General features: G+C 41.1%; 1 protein-coding gene across 1 annotated transcript in view; it reads right to left on the bottom strand.

Annotated features, from left to right (window-relative positions):
* The window catches only part of LOC147451716 (Trimeric LpxA-like enzyme), a 105,152-nt gene extending 102,228 nt beyond the window's left edge, over positions 1-2,924 (bottom strand). The window contains exon 1 of the mRNA XM_086517612.1: positions 2,639-2,924. Within this exon, the coding sequence (XP_086373738.1) occupies positions 2,639-2,767 (129 nt within the window). The 5' untranslated portion in view covers positions 2,768-2,924. The remainder of the gene's footprint in view (positions 1-2,638) is intronic.
* Between the last annotated feature and the right edge of the window lie 11,730 nt (positions 2,925-14,654).

Here is a 14,654-nt window from a genome sequence, read left to right as displayed (position 1 = left end):
GAAGAAAACGAGGAGATACTTCTCAAATTGTGAAACTTTACCTTGAAGCTTTTGGTTTAGCATAGTCTATTCCAAATGGAACCCCGAATTCAGCTTGGCCGGATATCTGGTGAAGTGGGTTTGCACAAGAGCGGAGTTACTCCGCTCCTTTGTCAACAGATGTCTCGATTTTTGAATACTAGAGTCATTGATGTCTCTTTGAGGTTCAGGGATACTGAGAGCTGACAGTATTCTGTTGTATGACTTTATGAACTGGAATTCCCGAACATGATAGTGACTTGTTCTTGACTTGTTTAAGTGCAGGAACTGATAGATGAAATGACTGCAGCATTTTGGTCTAAATGATCTCAATAGACATGGTTGCAATAGGGATTAGTCAATCGGGCATCTATAAGGTCCTGAGTGGATCTGGATGCAATTGCTAATTGCATTGCCAATAAATCATGGTCTAAGATCCGAATGAATGTTGAATGTGATTTGTCATGTGATGTCCTGTGATGTGACTGTCGATTGGTACATGTGCTAGATGTGTGTTACTAGTGCATTGGTACTAACAGTCAATGTCTGCTAAGACAGTTTATGGCTGTTGTCTGTATTGCAGCGTAATCGGGAGTATGTCACAACTCAGTGACGTGGTTGCCCACACATACACCCTCTGGCAAGGACTCCCCGCCTAGCGGACATTCCCGAAAAATCCGTTGGATGATGACATGGCTGCGCCGTACGGACAAGGCCCGTAAAACGCGAAGTTGACACGTGGCAACAGTTGTACGGAAATGCGCAATTTACGACAGTTTTTGGCTACTCTTGGGGCTACGCAAATCTGGCCTACTTTTCTACGCAAAAGAGGAGAGAGAGAGAGAGAGAGAGAGAGAGAGAGAGAGAGAGAGAGAGAGAGAGAGCGCTAAAAGCTCTGCTTTATTTACTCAAAAGAGAGAGCTTGTGAGAGACAGAGAGCTTTTATTTTATTTGGCAAGGCTTTTGACTTTGAACATTTTGGGCTCTGCTTTTAGCATCCCTTGTAAACCTTTATAAGAGTTGTTGGGCTCTCACTTCTCAGAGCATCTGGACGCAGAGTCTGAGAGTGAGAGCCTCCTACTCACTTGTACTTTGAGTTGCAAATTAATATAAAAAGAAATACTGAAAGGGACGCCAATCTTTGGGGCCAATATCTCTATGCACAAAACTCCGCCGGGCTAGCGTCGAATCAATTGTGAACTGTGTACTGTTTGAAGTGAATTCTTGTGGTGTCGAGGTAGATTCTCGACTTGGAGTGTCCAAGTCTGTTACAATGTGCTAGCCCACTGAAAGGATGGCAATTGAGAGGAGACAAACACATTGTGAGAGGAAGAGAATGAGAAAAAATGACACAAAAGCAATATGCCAATAACTCAAAAGACTACTCATATAACTGGATAATGAGAATAAGGGGTAGAGGGTGCCTTTTATAATGGAAAAAGTGACCTAGAGTCCAATAAAATCAGGGCATCCAATTAAATAGTGACAACTGGCAAAAACACTTCTATGTTATTCTTGGTTGACATTCAGCCTGATATTTGCTACAACATGAGTATCTTGAGTCAAACTTCATGTTGACCTCATCTCTTTCATTGACAAGGAGCTCATCAAGCACTTCAGTACATTTGTGGCACTATTGACTATGGTATTCACTATTCTTGTGGTGATATTTTTGTTGGATATAGTGATTATGATTGGGCTGGTTGTTTGACATGGACATTGCTGTATATGTTTTGTCTCATAGGCCAACATGGCCTTTCGCAAACATTAATACAATATTTATACTTCTCCCTCCCATTGTGTTTGCCTCCTCTCTCTTGTGACGCTCAATAGGTATTAATCTTGCCACTCTTTCGTCACTCCATGGTATCAGAGCATGAAGAAGCTCCATAGAAATTAGAATCAAGACTAAATCAAGTCTTATCAAACTGAGCATCACAGGAGAGAACAATATCACCCAATGAAGGATTCTAAACCGAAATCCTTTGAAGAGTAAGGCATAACTTCCCTCTCTTTGGATTTAGCATCCAAAGTCGTCCTCTTCTTTGTAGGCACATGAACATGAACAACACAACTAAAAACATGAAGATGTGAGATAGTAGGTTTACGACTTGTACATAACGCCTCTAGAGTGATGTCGTCCACCGCTTTTGTGATAGAGCAGTTGAGAAGATAAACTAATGTAGCCACCACTTCACCCCAGAATGAGGAGGTTGTGCATGGTATGCTTCGCCGGGCATACTTGGTAGTAGATATAAATTTAAACAAAGCTCGCTGAGATTAAAGAGACAAAGATGACAAACTAGATAATGTATAGAGAAGGAAAGACAACTGTCAGTGAACTCAACAAATCAGAAGAGCAGAGAAACATTAGATCAAGGGAGCGTTAGCTTGTTAGAATGGCTGGTTCCATTTATTAGATGAAATTTCCTCTCACGGATAAATATGATCACTAACTTGGAAGGTAATGGTCACTAGATGCATGCGAGTTGATTCCAAAGGTAAGTTTGGCCTTTCAAAACAGTTGATTTTCTCTCTCTCTCTCTCTCTCTCTCTCTCTCTCTCTCTCTCTCTCTTGTTGGAGAAGCTGATACAGAGCGGATGTGTAGAGAAAGCTGACCTTTGGTCGCTCGAGCGTTATGGGACGGAATTTCTGAGCAAAGGAGTCGGCGAGGAGAATGGCCTGCAGAGGCACGGGTGTTTCTTCGTCTGCCATTTCCGCTGCCTTCCCGCCCTTTTTCACTGCCATTGTTGCGCATCAGGCAGAAGAGATCAAGTTCTAAGCTGCTCAAAAAGAATTCAAATACTTGGCCAACTTAGGTGGATTGAAATTTGAGAAGACCCCTCTCACGGACGCCCCAAGAGAGAGGGTGCTTAGGACCTCCTGTTGGGGAATTGCAAAGGCACGGATCTTCCCTTATGGAACAAGTGGAGAGGTATGGCATATATGGCTATGAGGAATGCGGCTTATGAGGAATGCCTCTGTCTTCAAACACCCAGTTTCTTATCCCTTGTCTGTCCTCAAAAGGAGTCTCTTGTCTTCTGCCATTCACCTCTGTAAAAAGGCCTCATTTCTGTTATATGAGACTGAACCTATCACCACCCTCCAAAAATGTGTAAGATGGCAAAAATGGAGGATTGTTTTGCCTAGGATTTACCAAGCCTCTAGATTCATTATGATGGAAGCTATGGCTTGAGTTGTTGATCTGGGCTAACCCACCCCTTACCTGTGTGTTCTCTGTATCTTTTTTTTTTTTGCATCTGTTAATCGATTTCTACTTTCCACCAAAAAAAAGAAGAGAGAGGGTGCTTCTACAGTGGCACATCAAAGAATATCATTTTCTAACCCAATGATATTCAAGCCCGCCATCGTTTGCGAGTCTCTTACCCATATTGGAGTTCTCTCCTACTGAAGGACCGTGATACCACATCAACTACCCTACCTTGGACCAATCTTCTTTAGACTGGTGGTTCATGCAGCCTGAAATACCTGGTGTGCCCGCAAATTTTGTTGTAAGATAAAAGCTTTCTTCAGGTCCAAGGGGGGCAAACGTTGGTGGGTTCGGAAATGGTCTTCTTTGTCTTCGTCCAATCACTTTATGCCACTATGGAAGCACCCTCTCTGTTGTTGAGTGCGGAAAAAGCCTTTGCCACAACCGTTTTTACCAAAATTTGCGGGCTACCAAGTATTCAAGCATCAGGATCCAGTTGGCTAACAAAGATTGGTCCAAGGCAGGGTAGTCAAAATGGTGTCGACGTCCCTTGTGAACAGTGAGCATAGAAGTACAAGAAAACTACAGTGTTTGCCATCAACTCATCTAAGCTCGCCCTTAAACAATGCCCTCACAACAAAGGAGGGATGCTTTTACTTATAAGTAAGAGATTATAGATGTTATTTTGAAAGCAAGGAAAAGCCTTTTAATATAGAATTGTGTGTTGTAGTATTAAAGTAAATACATATACACCAAAAAACATGACATTCAAAAGACGACTGGCTTTAGATGACTAGGCAAGGATTTGTACAAAAACGACTCGGTCTTTGATCCATTACTGTAAAACATAATAAGAATGAGGTATCATTCCAAATGATTTTATACAAAAGTAGCAGAACTGTTGAGGTCATCCCAACTGAATCATCAAGGGTCTTCAAAGTCGGACTGCAACACACTAAACCATTTTAAGTCAAGATAGAATTCTCACCTGCATCCATATAGTCAAGACAACAGATATTTTAGACTTGGCTACGTATGGCAGGCTTCAAAGAACCTATCAGCTATTATCCATGTCAAACTTAATCTCAAGTATTTTCCATATTTTTTTAAATAATCCCATCAAATTTGTACCAAAGAGTTCCATCCTATCAAACCACCCTTAAGTTTAAACCAAACCATGTAAGTATAACTTCAAAGTGATTAGAGAAGTTTTGTATTGTAACTTTAATCTTGTTTGTACAAATCTAAGTCGATTCCTTCAAATAGTGGAACCAAAACCTACTTTATAAGTGAGAGTATTCCACAATTAGTAACTAGTGGCATTATATCCTTGAAACAAGAAGTAGAGACCAAAACAAATTGGTGTCACCTAATGCAAATCCAGCAAGCTCGATAATTGATTGCCAATAACCACTAAAAACCATATTTTTGAAAAGCCATGATGGAATTACTCCAAGGCTCAGCATGCTTGATCAAAACAATTGTATGATTTTAGCTAGGTAAAGCTAAAGAATAATGGTAGAACTATATTAGAAGGGTAACAAATCAAAAGAACAAGCATAAAAGCATGTGGTGGTCTAAAAAATCTAGGCCAGCAAAGTCAGCACTAAGCCAATAAGACAAAGCCAAGATCCCCCAAGATTAGCCAAGTTTAACTCCAAACTTGTCTTAATAGACACTATCATATAGTGGACCTTGCCAGACTTTTTAATTAGAAATGAAAGTAATACAAACCAAAAGCCAATAGATCAGTAATTAGGTGGTGTTTAAGCAAGCTTAAAGAATTAATCTTCTTAACCAGCGGACCATACCCAAATCGAGCCAAGTCCTAAAAATAAAATCCAATCCTAGCAAAAACACTAGCAACAACCAAAGACCAGGATTAAAAGATCAACAAATAAGCCGTAGACCAGATCTCCAATACAGCCAGCAAAAAATTACCCGCTATTGAAACTTATGTAAAGATCAAATCCAAGTGAGCCATTATCAACCCCTCAAGTACTGCAGATAATTGAATGCCATCAATATGAAATCTTAGTACAACACCACCATACAGTTCAGTATTTAACAAAGCCATTATTAGCAGTCCAATGGGCAAATCACATTTCTAAGTAAAAAGTCAAATGAGTTAAATAATATGCTTGGAGTGACCTAAGAAAATTGCCCAACACACCAGATTTTATAACAATTTTTTCAATCAATTTTATAGAACCAAAATTGTACAGCAAGTCACTAATACTAGGCAAATACCCTTCCAAAGCCTATCAAGCATAAGCCATGCTTAGAGACCAATATCTTTAAACAATGCATGGCAGTGACCTTGTAGATCATGTAAGCCCTGCTACAAACAGATGTGAGGCGGCCTTGCAAAATACCCAAAATAGCACACTACATACCATAAAATGATAAATCGGCATACTGGAATCGTCGCACACGCACATAATCGAGCTCAACATGAACAGAGGGAGAGAGAGCAAGAGGGCACGTGCAAATGCACCTCCTAGAGCGGAGTGCCACACTGGCATGGCGGGGGGGGGAGAGAGAGAGAGAGAGAGAGAGAGAGAGAGAGAGAGAGAGAGAGAGAGAGAGAGAGAGAAGAGGGAAGAGGAGACAAGAAGACACAAGCATTGTGTGCAATCTCCCCCCATGCAAGAGTGAGCATTTCCCTCTTGCATGTTTTTTATTTATAGATTCTTCAATGCTCAAAATGAATACACATTGGCCGGCCCGCACAAATGACCATAGCTCGTAACGAGCACTTGAGTAATAAATGTACATATCCCTTATCCATAACAAGCCTAAGCCTAACCAAGGGTTAGATTTAACTTTCACCTTAGTTGGTATCTGATGATAGAGAAAGTCAACCACATCTAGTTGTTTTGATTTTGCAAGGGACGGCACAAGAAAACTCAATGCCCAATTACTAAACCACAATTACCTTCTCTGTTTGCAAAAAGGCAAAAGACAGAAAGAACCCAAGTCTAAGTGAGGGGAGAAGAGCCCCTCACCATTATATAGGGGTAGTGGATTGGTATGAAGCAGCACAAAGCACGTCAGCTACTTCGGAATAATGAAACTTGATAGGTATGGCCACACCTGGCATGCTCACCACGGTGAGAAATCCCATCAGAATAGTGTACATGCCCTTCTCTACAGGAGGGAAAGAGGAGGAGTTACTGTGTAGAATCATGTCAAGAAAAGGATAGGCCAAATTCCGCGCCAAGTCGCCGACCATCGATCCAAGTCATCAGAAAGAGAAGCGATCATTGTGAATCACCTTGAGTGAAAGGGGGAAGGGACTTGTCTCGCGACAGATATTGAGTGCATTAACCCCTCATTGGAGAGTGCAACCGATTTATGCCATGAGGAAACATAATGGGAAGGAGACCTTTCATTTATTCTTTATGGGTTAAATCCTTAAGGTATTGCTCCCATTGAGCCTAGCTTTTTAATGGTTCACATTAAACCATGCTTACCAACATAGCAGTGTAAGCTAGTATCAAGGATCCAATCACAATTATCTTGTGAGGTAATTTTAATCTCAAGGTGGACACCCTCATGCTCAAAATAAGCCACTCATAATCTGAAGTAATCATGCTACAATAGTCTCAAAGCCTTAGTCAACTGCCAGAAGTGTATGAGCATGTGTGTGTTAAAATTGGGTGAAGCATTAGCTGCTTCAATAGTTCAAGTAGCAACACTAGTAGGTTAAGTATAATTGTGAGTGTGGCTAGAAGTACCTATCATGGTCAGATGACATGACCAAGTGTGTGTGTGTGTGTGTGTGTGTGTGTGTGTGTGTGTGTGTGTGTGTGTGTGTGTGTTGGTTGGTTGGTTGATTTATTAAACATAATACACAAAAGAAAATCGTGTTCAAAAGACATCGGGCTCTAGACAACAGGGAAGAATTTGCACAAAAACATTTCTCTATTTGAATCATTTTCATACAGAATGTGGACACATTTCAATTATCCTATATGTTAGACAAGAAGTGAGTTAATGGATGAACGAGGTCTTCATCTTCAAGGTCGGACTACAACTAAACAAAACCTCGTTAAGCAAGGACACGATTATCACTTGCATCCATATAAACAAAGATAACATATATTTGCTAGCTTTGTATACACACTACAGGTGTCAAAGAACATATCAATTGTATCCATGTCAGACTTAAAGATTATTAGATTAGCTATTGTCCTATTTAGTTCAAATTTGAAAGGATTTGGTAGTAAAGATAGACGTGTTGTTTTTAAAATACTAACCAATTGTGGAGTCCTAAAGAGGCAATGACTTCCTCCAAATTTAGAATATAAAAGTTTTATTAATTCTTGATTTTTGTCAAAAGGCCATCACCACTTTTAATGGGCAGGTGGAGTCCTAAATACTAACCAATTGTGGAGTTCTAAAGAGGCAATGACTTCCTCAAAATTTATAGTATAAATGTTTTATTAATTCTTGATTTTCGTCAAAAGGCCATCACCACTTTTAATGGGCCGTGCCTCCAGGCATGGCAATAAGTGTCCTTTTGTCAAAAAAAATTTGTCAAAAATGTTTAACAAACAACTTTTTGTTTTCTTAACCAAAGTAACTCTTGGATTTATTATCAGATTTTAAGCAAGACTCAAAAAGTTTGACTACTTGTTAAAATTATATCATTTCCTTTTAATGCTTAACCAGGCCAGGATAAGATTATTATCACCGTCCAAGCAAGATTCCACTGAGTGTGAACCCAAGGCCAACTATAACCACTATCCATGTCTTGTAAGTTCTGGCATTGTAGCCTACTATAGTTTGGCCACCACAAGACCACTCACTATTCTGGACAATGGTGGTATAATTAAATGTTAAGCTCTGCAAGTAAATGTGGTGACATGTACATTTGGAAGCATCAAAAATCATAAAAGTACTGATGCTTTGAAGATGATGGGGGCAGAAAGAAAGGCTGTTGGAATTAGGGTTGCAAGGAAACACACACAGCTTGGAGAAGATGAAGAAGCTCAAGGCACACAACAGATAGTAGTATTAGTGTGCGATGGAAAGGTAAGCTAGTCCTAGAGTGATGGGCGTATATACAATGCACAGGGGAAAAAAACTCCTAGTGAGGGAAAAATGCATTTGGCGGTCCTAACTGTGTTCACACACATCACTACCAAATTTATATGGTAACAAACCTCCCATGGCAGTGATGCGGTGAACAAGAGTTGGCACATAATATAAATAGAAGAGCCATGCCCTGACTGCATGATCAATCCACAAAGGGGAGTAGGCCCAAAGCTTTGCGAAAAGCTTCAAACTTCTCACGAGGCAACCCTTTGTGAAGAGATATGCATGGTTGTCCTATCCATACACACTCAATCGTAGTTTTGAAGACTGTCATGTACTTAGCCTCAAAAATGGAAGTGGCTACAGTAGGTTGCTTTTTGCTCAACCATGATATGCATGAAGTGCTGAGCATGAAACAAAAACCACTTGTGGACACTCGCGTGTCAAAACAACCAGCCCAATTTGAGTCCAAAAAAGCATGTAAATCTAGTGGCAATGATCCCCCTTGGGATAAAACAAGCCAAGAAGCAAAGTGACACTCAAGTAGCAAAAGATCCTCTTGACAGCCTGCCAATGCTTAGACCCTAGGCTATGCATAAATCTGCTGACCAGTGAGACTACAAATTGAATATCCGGCCTTGTATTCCATATATAAATAAGGCATTCAACAACAGTTTGGTAAAGAGTGACATTGGCAAGATCACGAGCATTATGAAGAATCGATTTCAAACCTATTTCCATGGGAGTAGCAGTAGGTTTGCAATCCTCAAGTCCAAAATTATATAGCAATGTCTCTATGTAAATGTGTTTGACACAAGGCAATACCACCATCACACTGCTTAAAACTGTATGCCCAAGTAATGATACAATAGTCCCAAATCTTTCATCTAGAAAGTAGCGTTCAAATCAGCCTTAAATTCATCAATATGTGTCTCACTGGATCCAGTGATCGACAAATCATCAACATAAAGAACGACGATGAGAAGTACATCACCCTCATGCTTTACATACAAAGTGCTTTCTGTTGGATTGTTACAAAAGCCTTGTTTAACCAAATGAGTGTTAGCTTTTCCATACCAAGCATGAGGAGATTGCTTCTACCCATACAAAGCTTTCTTACATTTGCACACTTATCTTCCTACCCTTTGATGACAGAATCACGAGGCTACGTTACATAAACAATATCTGATTGATGTACATCCCATCCAAAATGAGCTGCCATTGCACATAGAAAACACACAGTAGCTATACGATAAGTGGGAGCAAAAGTCTCTTCATAATCTATGCCGCTAAGCATAATGTTCTACAACAAGTTGAGCCTTATTGCGATCAATCTCACTATCTGGCTTACGTTTCAACTTGTGAACCCACTTCATACCAATGGTCTTTTTTCCAGGAGGCAAATCACATGAAGCCCACGTGTCATTTTCTATAAGTGCATTATATGTTGATTGCATGGTAGTCATCCAATTTTTTGAATTCTATGCTTCATCAAAAGACAGAGGTTTCTCTAAGTCACATAAGCTAGAAACAGCCAAAGCATAACAATCTGGCAGATAAGATGCATGGCGAGAACCTGAATGAGTACGACTAGACGAAGGTGCATCCAATTTACTGTCATGCAAAGAATGCACCAACCATTTTGTCATGCCTCTAGCCTACTCATTCTCAACCCTTTCCACATCATGTACATTGCATCGGTAATAGGTTGATCCATAGCATTTTCTAGAACCCCCATAGGGTGTACATTTTCCTCATTTGAATTTGCATTCAAATTTCCACCATTGAAAAGCCGCAATAAACTCTCATAAATTTCTTGTGAGCTTACATTACTGTCTCTAGTAAATGACAACAAGGGCTGAATAGAATCTTCCACAAACATAACATCTTGTGAAACCAAGATATGCTTTGTTTGTAGATGGTACAACATGTAACCTTTTCTTTCACTAGTGTAACCAACAAAAACGCATTTAATAGCCTTAACATCCAATTTTTTGCACTGCGTTTGGCACCAAAGCATAAGCTAAACAACCAAAAATGCGCATGTGATCAACAGAAGGCTTTCTATCATGCCATGCTTCATATGGAGTCCTAGACTAAAAAGCTTTTGTAGGAGACCTATTGAGTACGTAAGTAGCACACACGATGGTCTCAAGCCAAAACAAATGTGGTAAAGCTTGACTCTTGACCATAGATCGTGCCATCTCTGTAAGCGACCCGTTTTTCTTTCAGTGGCAACACCATTTTGTTGAGGCATATATGGTTGTTTTATCCCGCGACTAGCCAAAAATGCATTAAACTCATGAGATATATACTCCTCTCCTTGATCTGATGCAAAGTCAATACATAAGGTTCGATGGTTTGATTTTGAAGTCCATTGGCCAAGCATAAAACTCTTTATGCAATACATGATGGCTTCGGAGAGTAGCATATAGTCAATCACACTATCCCCATTATGTTTTCTACATGTAAATCCATTGGTTCCACTCTACAAAGATACACCATTGACAATGAGCATCCCCGTGCTATTGCACATGTGTAAAAGTAATTTTTCATAGTGATCTGGCTCTTTCTCATCCATTGAAGTACGATCATACATGTGAACTTCCTCCAACTCCCTTTAAATGTATAGCATATCAAATTGTTGAGTATCATACTGCAATGTTTTTGTGCGAGCATTCCCCCAAGACAATAACATCACATCTCCCTTTTAATGTATAGAATATCAAATTGTTGAGTATCATGTTGTAATGTTTTTGTGCAAGCATTTATATCCCCAAAGATAATAACATCACATTTGTCTTTAAAATAAGCAATGTCCTCCTCTACATAAAAGAATGACCAATCTCTATCCATGTAAGCATAAAAGGGAAAATAATGATGAGGAATAAAGCAATCGGCTACAAAATGGGTGCTCTTTTTGGCATCATAATTTTGAATCATACATAACATTTGTGCTTGTCATCTTTCACAATTTACAAAATCTTCCAATCCTTTCTTAACCATACATGCTACCCCTCCTTGCCCTCTTCATTGCTTGAGAATCTTTGGACCACATGAATAAATGTACATTGTAATCCTTCAACCCGTTAATTCTTTTTGTATCATACTCTCAAGTTTCAACAAGAAGTACAACATCGCCTTTGCTTGTTAGTTCATATATGTTAACCCCCGCATTCCATCGGTATCCATTGCAATTCCCAAAGCATACTTTCAATTGTAACTCGTTGTCATAGGTCGCACATTTCTATTTGCTTAAAGGACTTGGCTTCTTCTTGGGCACATTTTCTTCATGAGAGATCTCCTTGTTTTTTTTAATTCCTCTCCTTATATGCCTTGCGACGCATATTTTGTTGCCTAATAATGCAATCTTCACATAGAAAACATTTTGTGTCCCTCAAATATATTCAACTATTATAAAAAAGAATCTTTCGTTTCGTCTCATCCGGCATGATGTATACAATTAACCGTTCTCCCGAGGGAGGAGTTCCTTGCTTACCTACTATATGTGCTCCGTAAACCATAACTCCGAAGATGCCAAAGTAGGAATTCCACAAATAATAATGTTCTTGGAATGTCGCTCCCGTGCCTTCAACTCCTCTAATTTCACATTCTCACCATTCTTTGTTTGAGCCATAGCTTGCATGAGGTAGAAATTAGGAACCACATTGTTACCATAAAAATCAGCTCAAGACTTGTTTGTGTATACATTTTTCATGTCGCATACATCCCAACTCATGGTGTCAACTTTTTCATCTTCCAATACATGGTCATGCTCTACTTTTCTCATGTGCTTCTTCAAAGCATTAAAGACCACAAGACAATGTTACATTCCTTGATTTCCTCTTCAAGTTGCATCAAATTTGTGTTTGCATATTAAGTGTTCTCTTGAGATTCTTATTCCTCACCGCTGGCCTTTTCCCACTTCTGAGCTTGACACATAGCAGGCAGTTACCAAACCTCTGAACAAACTGAGAGAGGAGACAACATCACCTTCTCACTGAATTCTGCCAAATAACAACACACGAGCTGCACAGAGAATTGGGGCTGATTGCGCAGAGGCAAAACTGCCACACGAAGGGTATAAGATTGCAAGGAGTTGGCATGAAGAACATGCAGGCAAGTCAGGTCGCACAGAGCACGCAAGCAGGTCATGTTGCACAACGATAAAGCAGGCCAACTCGCACAAAACACATATAAACAATTTGCTTAGAGAGCACATATAGACAAAACGTGCAGACAGATTCTCTCACCCACACACACACACGTCACTTTCATATGTGACTTACTGTTCTAAGAATGGATACTTCATGATATTTAACACTACATGGATGGTAAGTTGTAGCGCGGATAATGTGTCGTGCTCTCTACACTGGGTGCTCCTTAGTGCAATGTGGATGACAATCTCACTCAAACATAGTGAAAACAAAGGAACAAATAGACAACAACTGAGCTCACTGAGACACAACAGCAGACCAGAATAAATGACTCGACTATCTCAAAGAACTGATACAGACTTTGGAGTGGCAGCTCACTCAACTCCAGCCCAGGACTCACAGGTACAATGGGGGTGTCGAGGCTCAGATGTGCCGGGATGGTGAAGACGTGCTCTGTGTATAGACTCAATCAAGATGACTACGTAAAGATAACATGACCAAACCGCTACTCCTCATATATACAACCATACAGAGCCACCAACGGCTCATAAATGACAACATCTAAGTCTATCTCCACTGAGCGGTGGTGATGACCTGGCCACGATGTCCACTAGACCACCGTATCCTTGCCACGTGTCACTGCCCAACGTGGACGTCCAGTGTGAACCGTTCAGACCCAAGACCAACTGCAAAGTCCCAACTATACTAACTGTCCTGTGAAAGTGACACTGTAGCCTACAGGTTGCCAACCACAAGACCGCTCACCGTCTCGGTGAGAGGAAGACTGAAAAACTGTGAAAGAAAACCACTAGCTACTGCATATTTACAATGGTGAGCTCCTGAATCTGTCATCCAAGAGATAGAGTGGTGGCCATTGCTGCACCCGAAGTATCAGCCTCTGGAGGTGGAGCCATCAGATCGATGGGAAAACTCTGTACTCTATGAGGGCTATCCACAAACCAACTCTCAGCGAAAGGAGCAGCCACCTGCTGCTCGACGGATGGGAGTATCTGGCTTGAAGTGTACTGAGGCCTCCGACTCGCACACCCATGTCGATGTGCGTCTGCGTAGCCAGCACAGGGAACCGTATGGGAGGATGACATGTGTGGTAAGGAGCCAAAGGTGCTAGGCTGTTGAAATCCCTGAGGGTAGTAGTCAAACTGCTGCTGTGAAGCTGCACCTCCCCCAAACTGTCGATGACCTCCCCCAAACTGTCGATGACTGTACTCAGCATATCCCATAGACGGTTGTACTGATCTAGTTGGACGAACCCACCCGTACCCCATAGTAGGCTGAGGTTGCTGCTGAAACTGCATGTCCTGAAATCCTTGCATTTGAGCTATGAGTTCATCAATAATCTGTGACTTTATGTGCAGAGCCTGACGCAAGGCAAAAATTGTAGCATCTCTATCTGCTATGGCACTCTCTGCAACGTGCAAGTAGCCTTCCATGGCCGCATATGTGGCCGAGTGCTTTTGGTGGGTGGCTGCTAATTTCTCTGCACCAAGTTCAATCATTGCTATGGCATTTCTTGACTCCTGTAGGTTTTCTTCAGAGATTTTGAACAACGAAGAAGAGTCGTCTCCACTAGAGGAAGTAGTAGTAGCACCTGGAGGTGTAGTAGTAGCAGGGTTACCCGGAGGCACTGCAGTGGTCGGGGTGATAGGTGTGATCGGGGTGACAGTGGTAGCAGGTTCAGTGGGTGAGCTGAAGATGGGAGAGAATGACGAGGGTTCCGCATGTGATGCCGAGAATGGTGTGGTAACAGTGGGTGGGAGTGTAGATGGTAGCAGTGGGAAGAGATACCTGTGGAAGAGAGACCGCCTCAGTAGCAGGAGTGGGCATATTAAGAACATCGGAGCTCACAACGACTTCCGGCATTGTAGAGACGGAAACGGGGTTAGAAGAATAACGTCTTAGAGGAACTGTCACCCTAGTCTGACTCTCTGAAAATGGCAGAGGTCGTAGTGTCTCTGCCGTATCTTTGACCACTTTGACTCTTTTCTTCTGCTTCTTCTTCTGATCATCTGTGCCTAGAGACTTCCTTTTTACTGGTAGTGGCACTGCTGTATCCTCATCCACTTCCAAAGGGTTGATATTGATGTTGATTACCCAGGCCAACACTGGCGCGGCAAAACATTGGAAGTTGGATTGAGCTGACTGTACTTGTGCTCTAAACCTTTTCACCCTTGTCTACAATGATGTAAAAAGGATCTGATGAAAC

The sequence above is a fragment of the Adiantum capillus-veneris genome, chromosome 8, assembly GCF_014529385.1.
Source record: "Adiantum capillus-veneris isolate H3 chromosome 8, ASM1452938v2, whole genome shotgun sequence".
In the NCBI taxonomy this organism is placed as follows: Eukaryota; Viridiplantae; Streptophyta; class Polypodiopsida; order Polypodiales; family Pteridaceae; genus Adiantum; species Adiantum capillus-veneris.
Note: the sequence above shows the minus strand (reverse complement) of the source record. Positions and strands in the feature narration are given on the sequence as shown.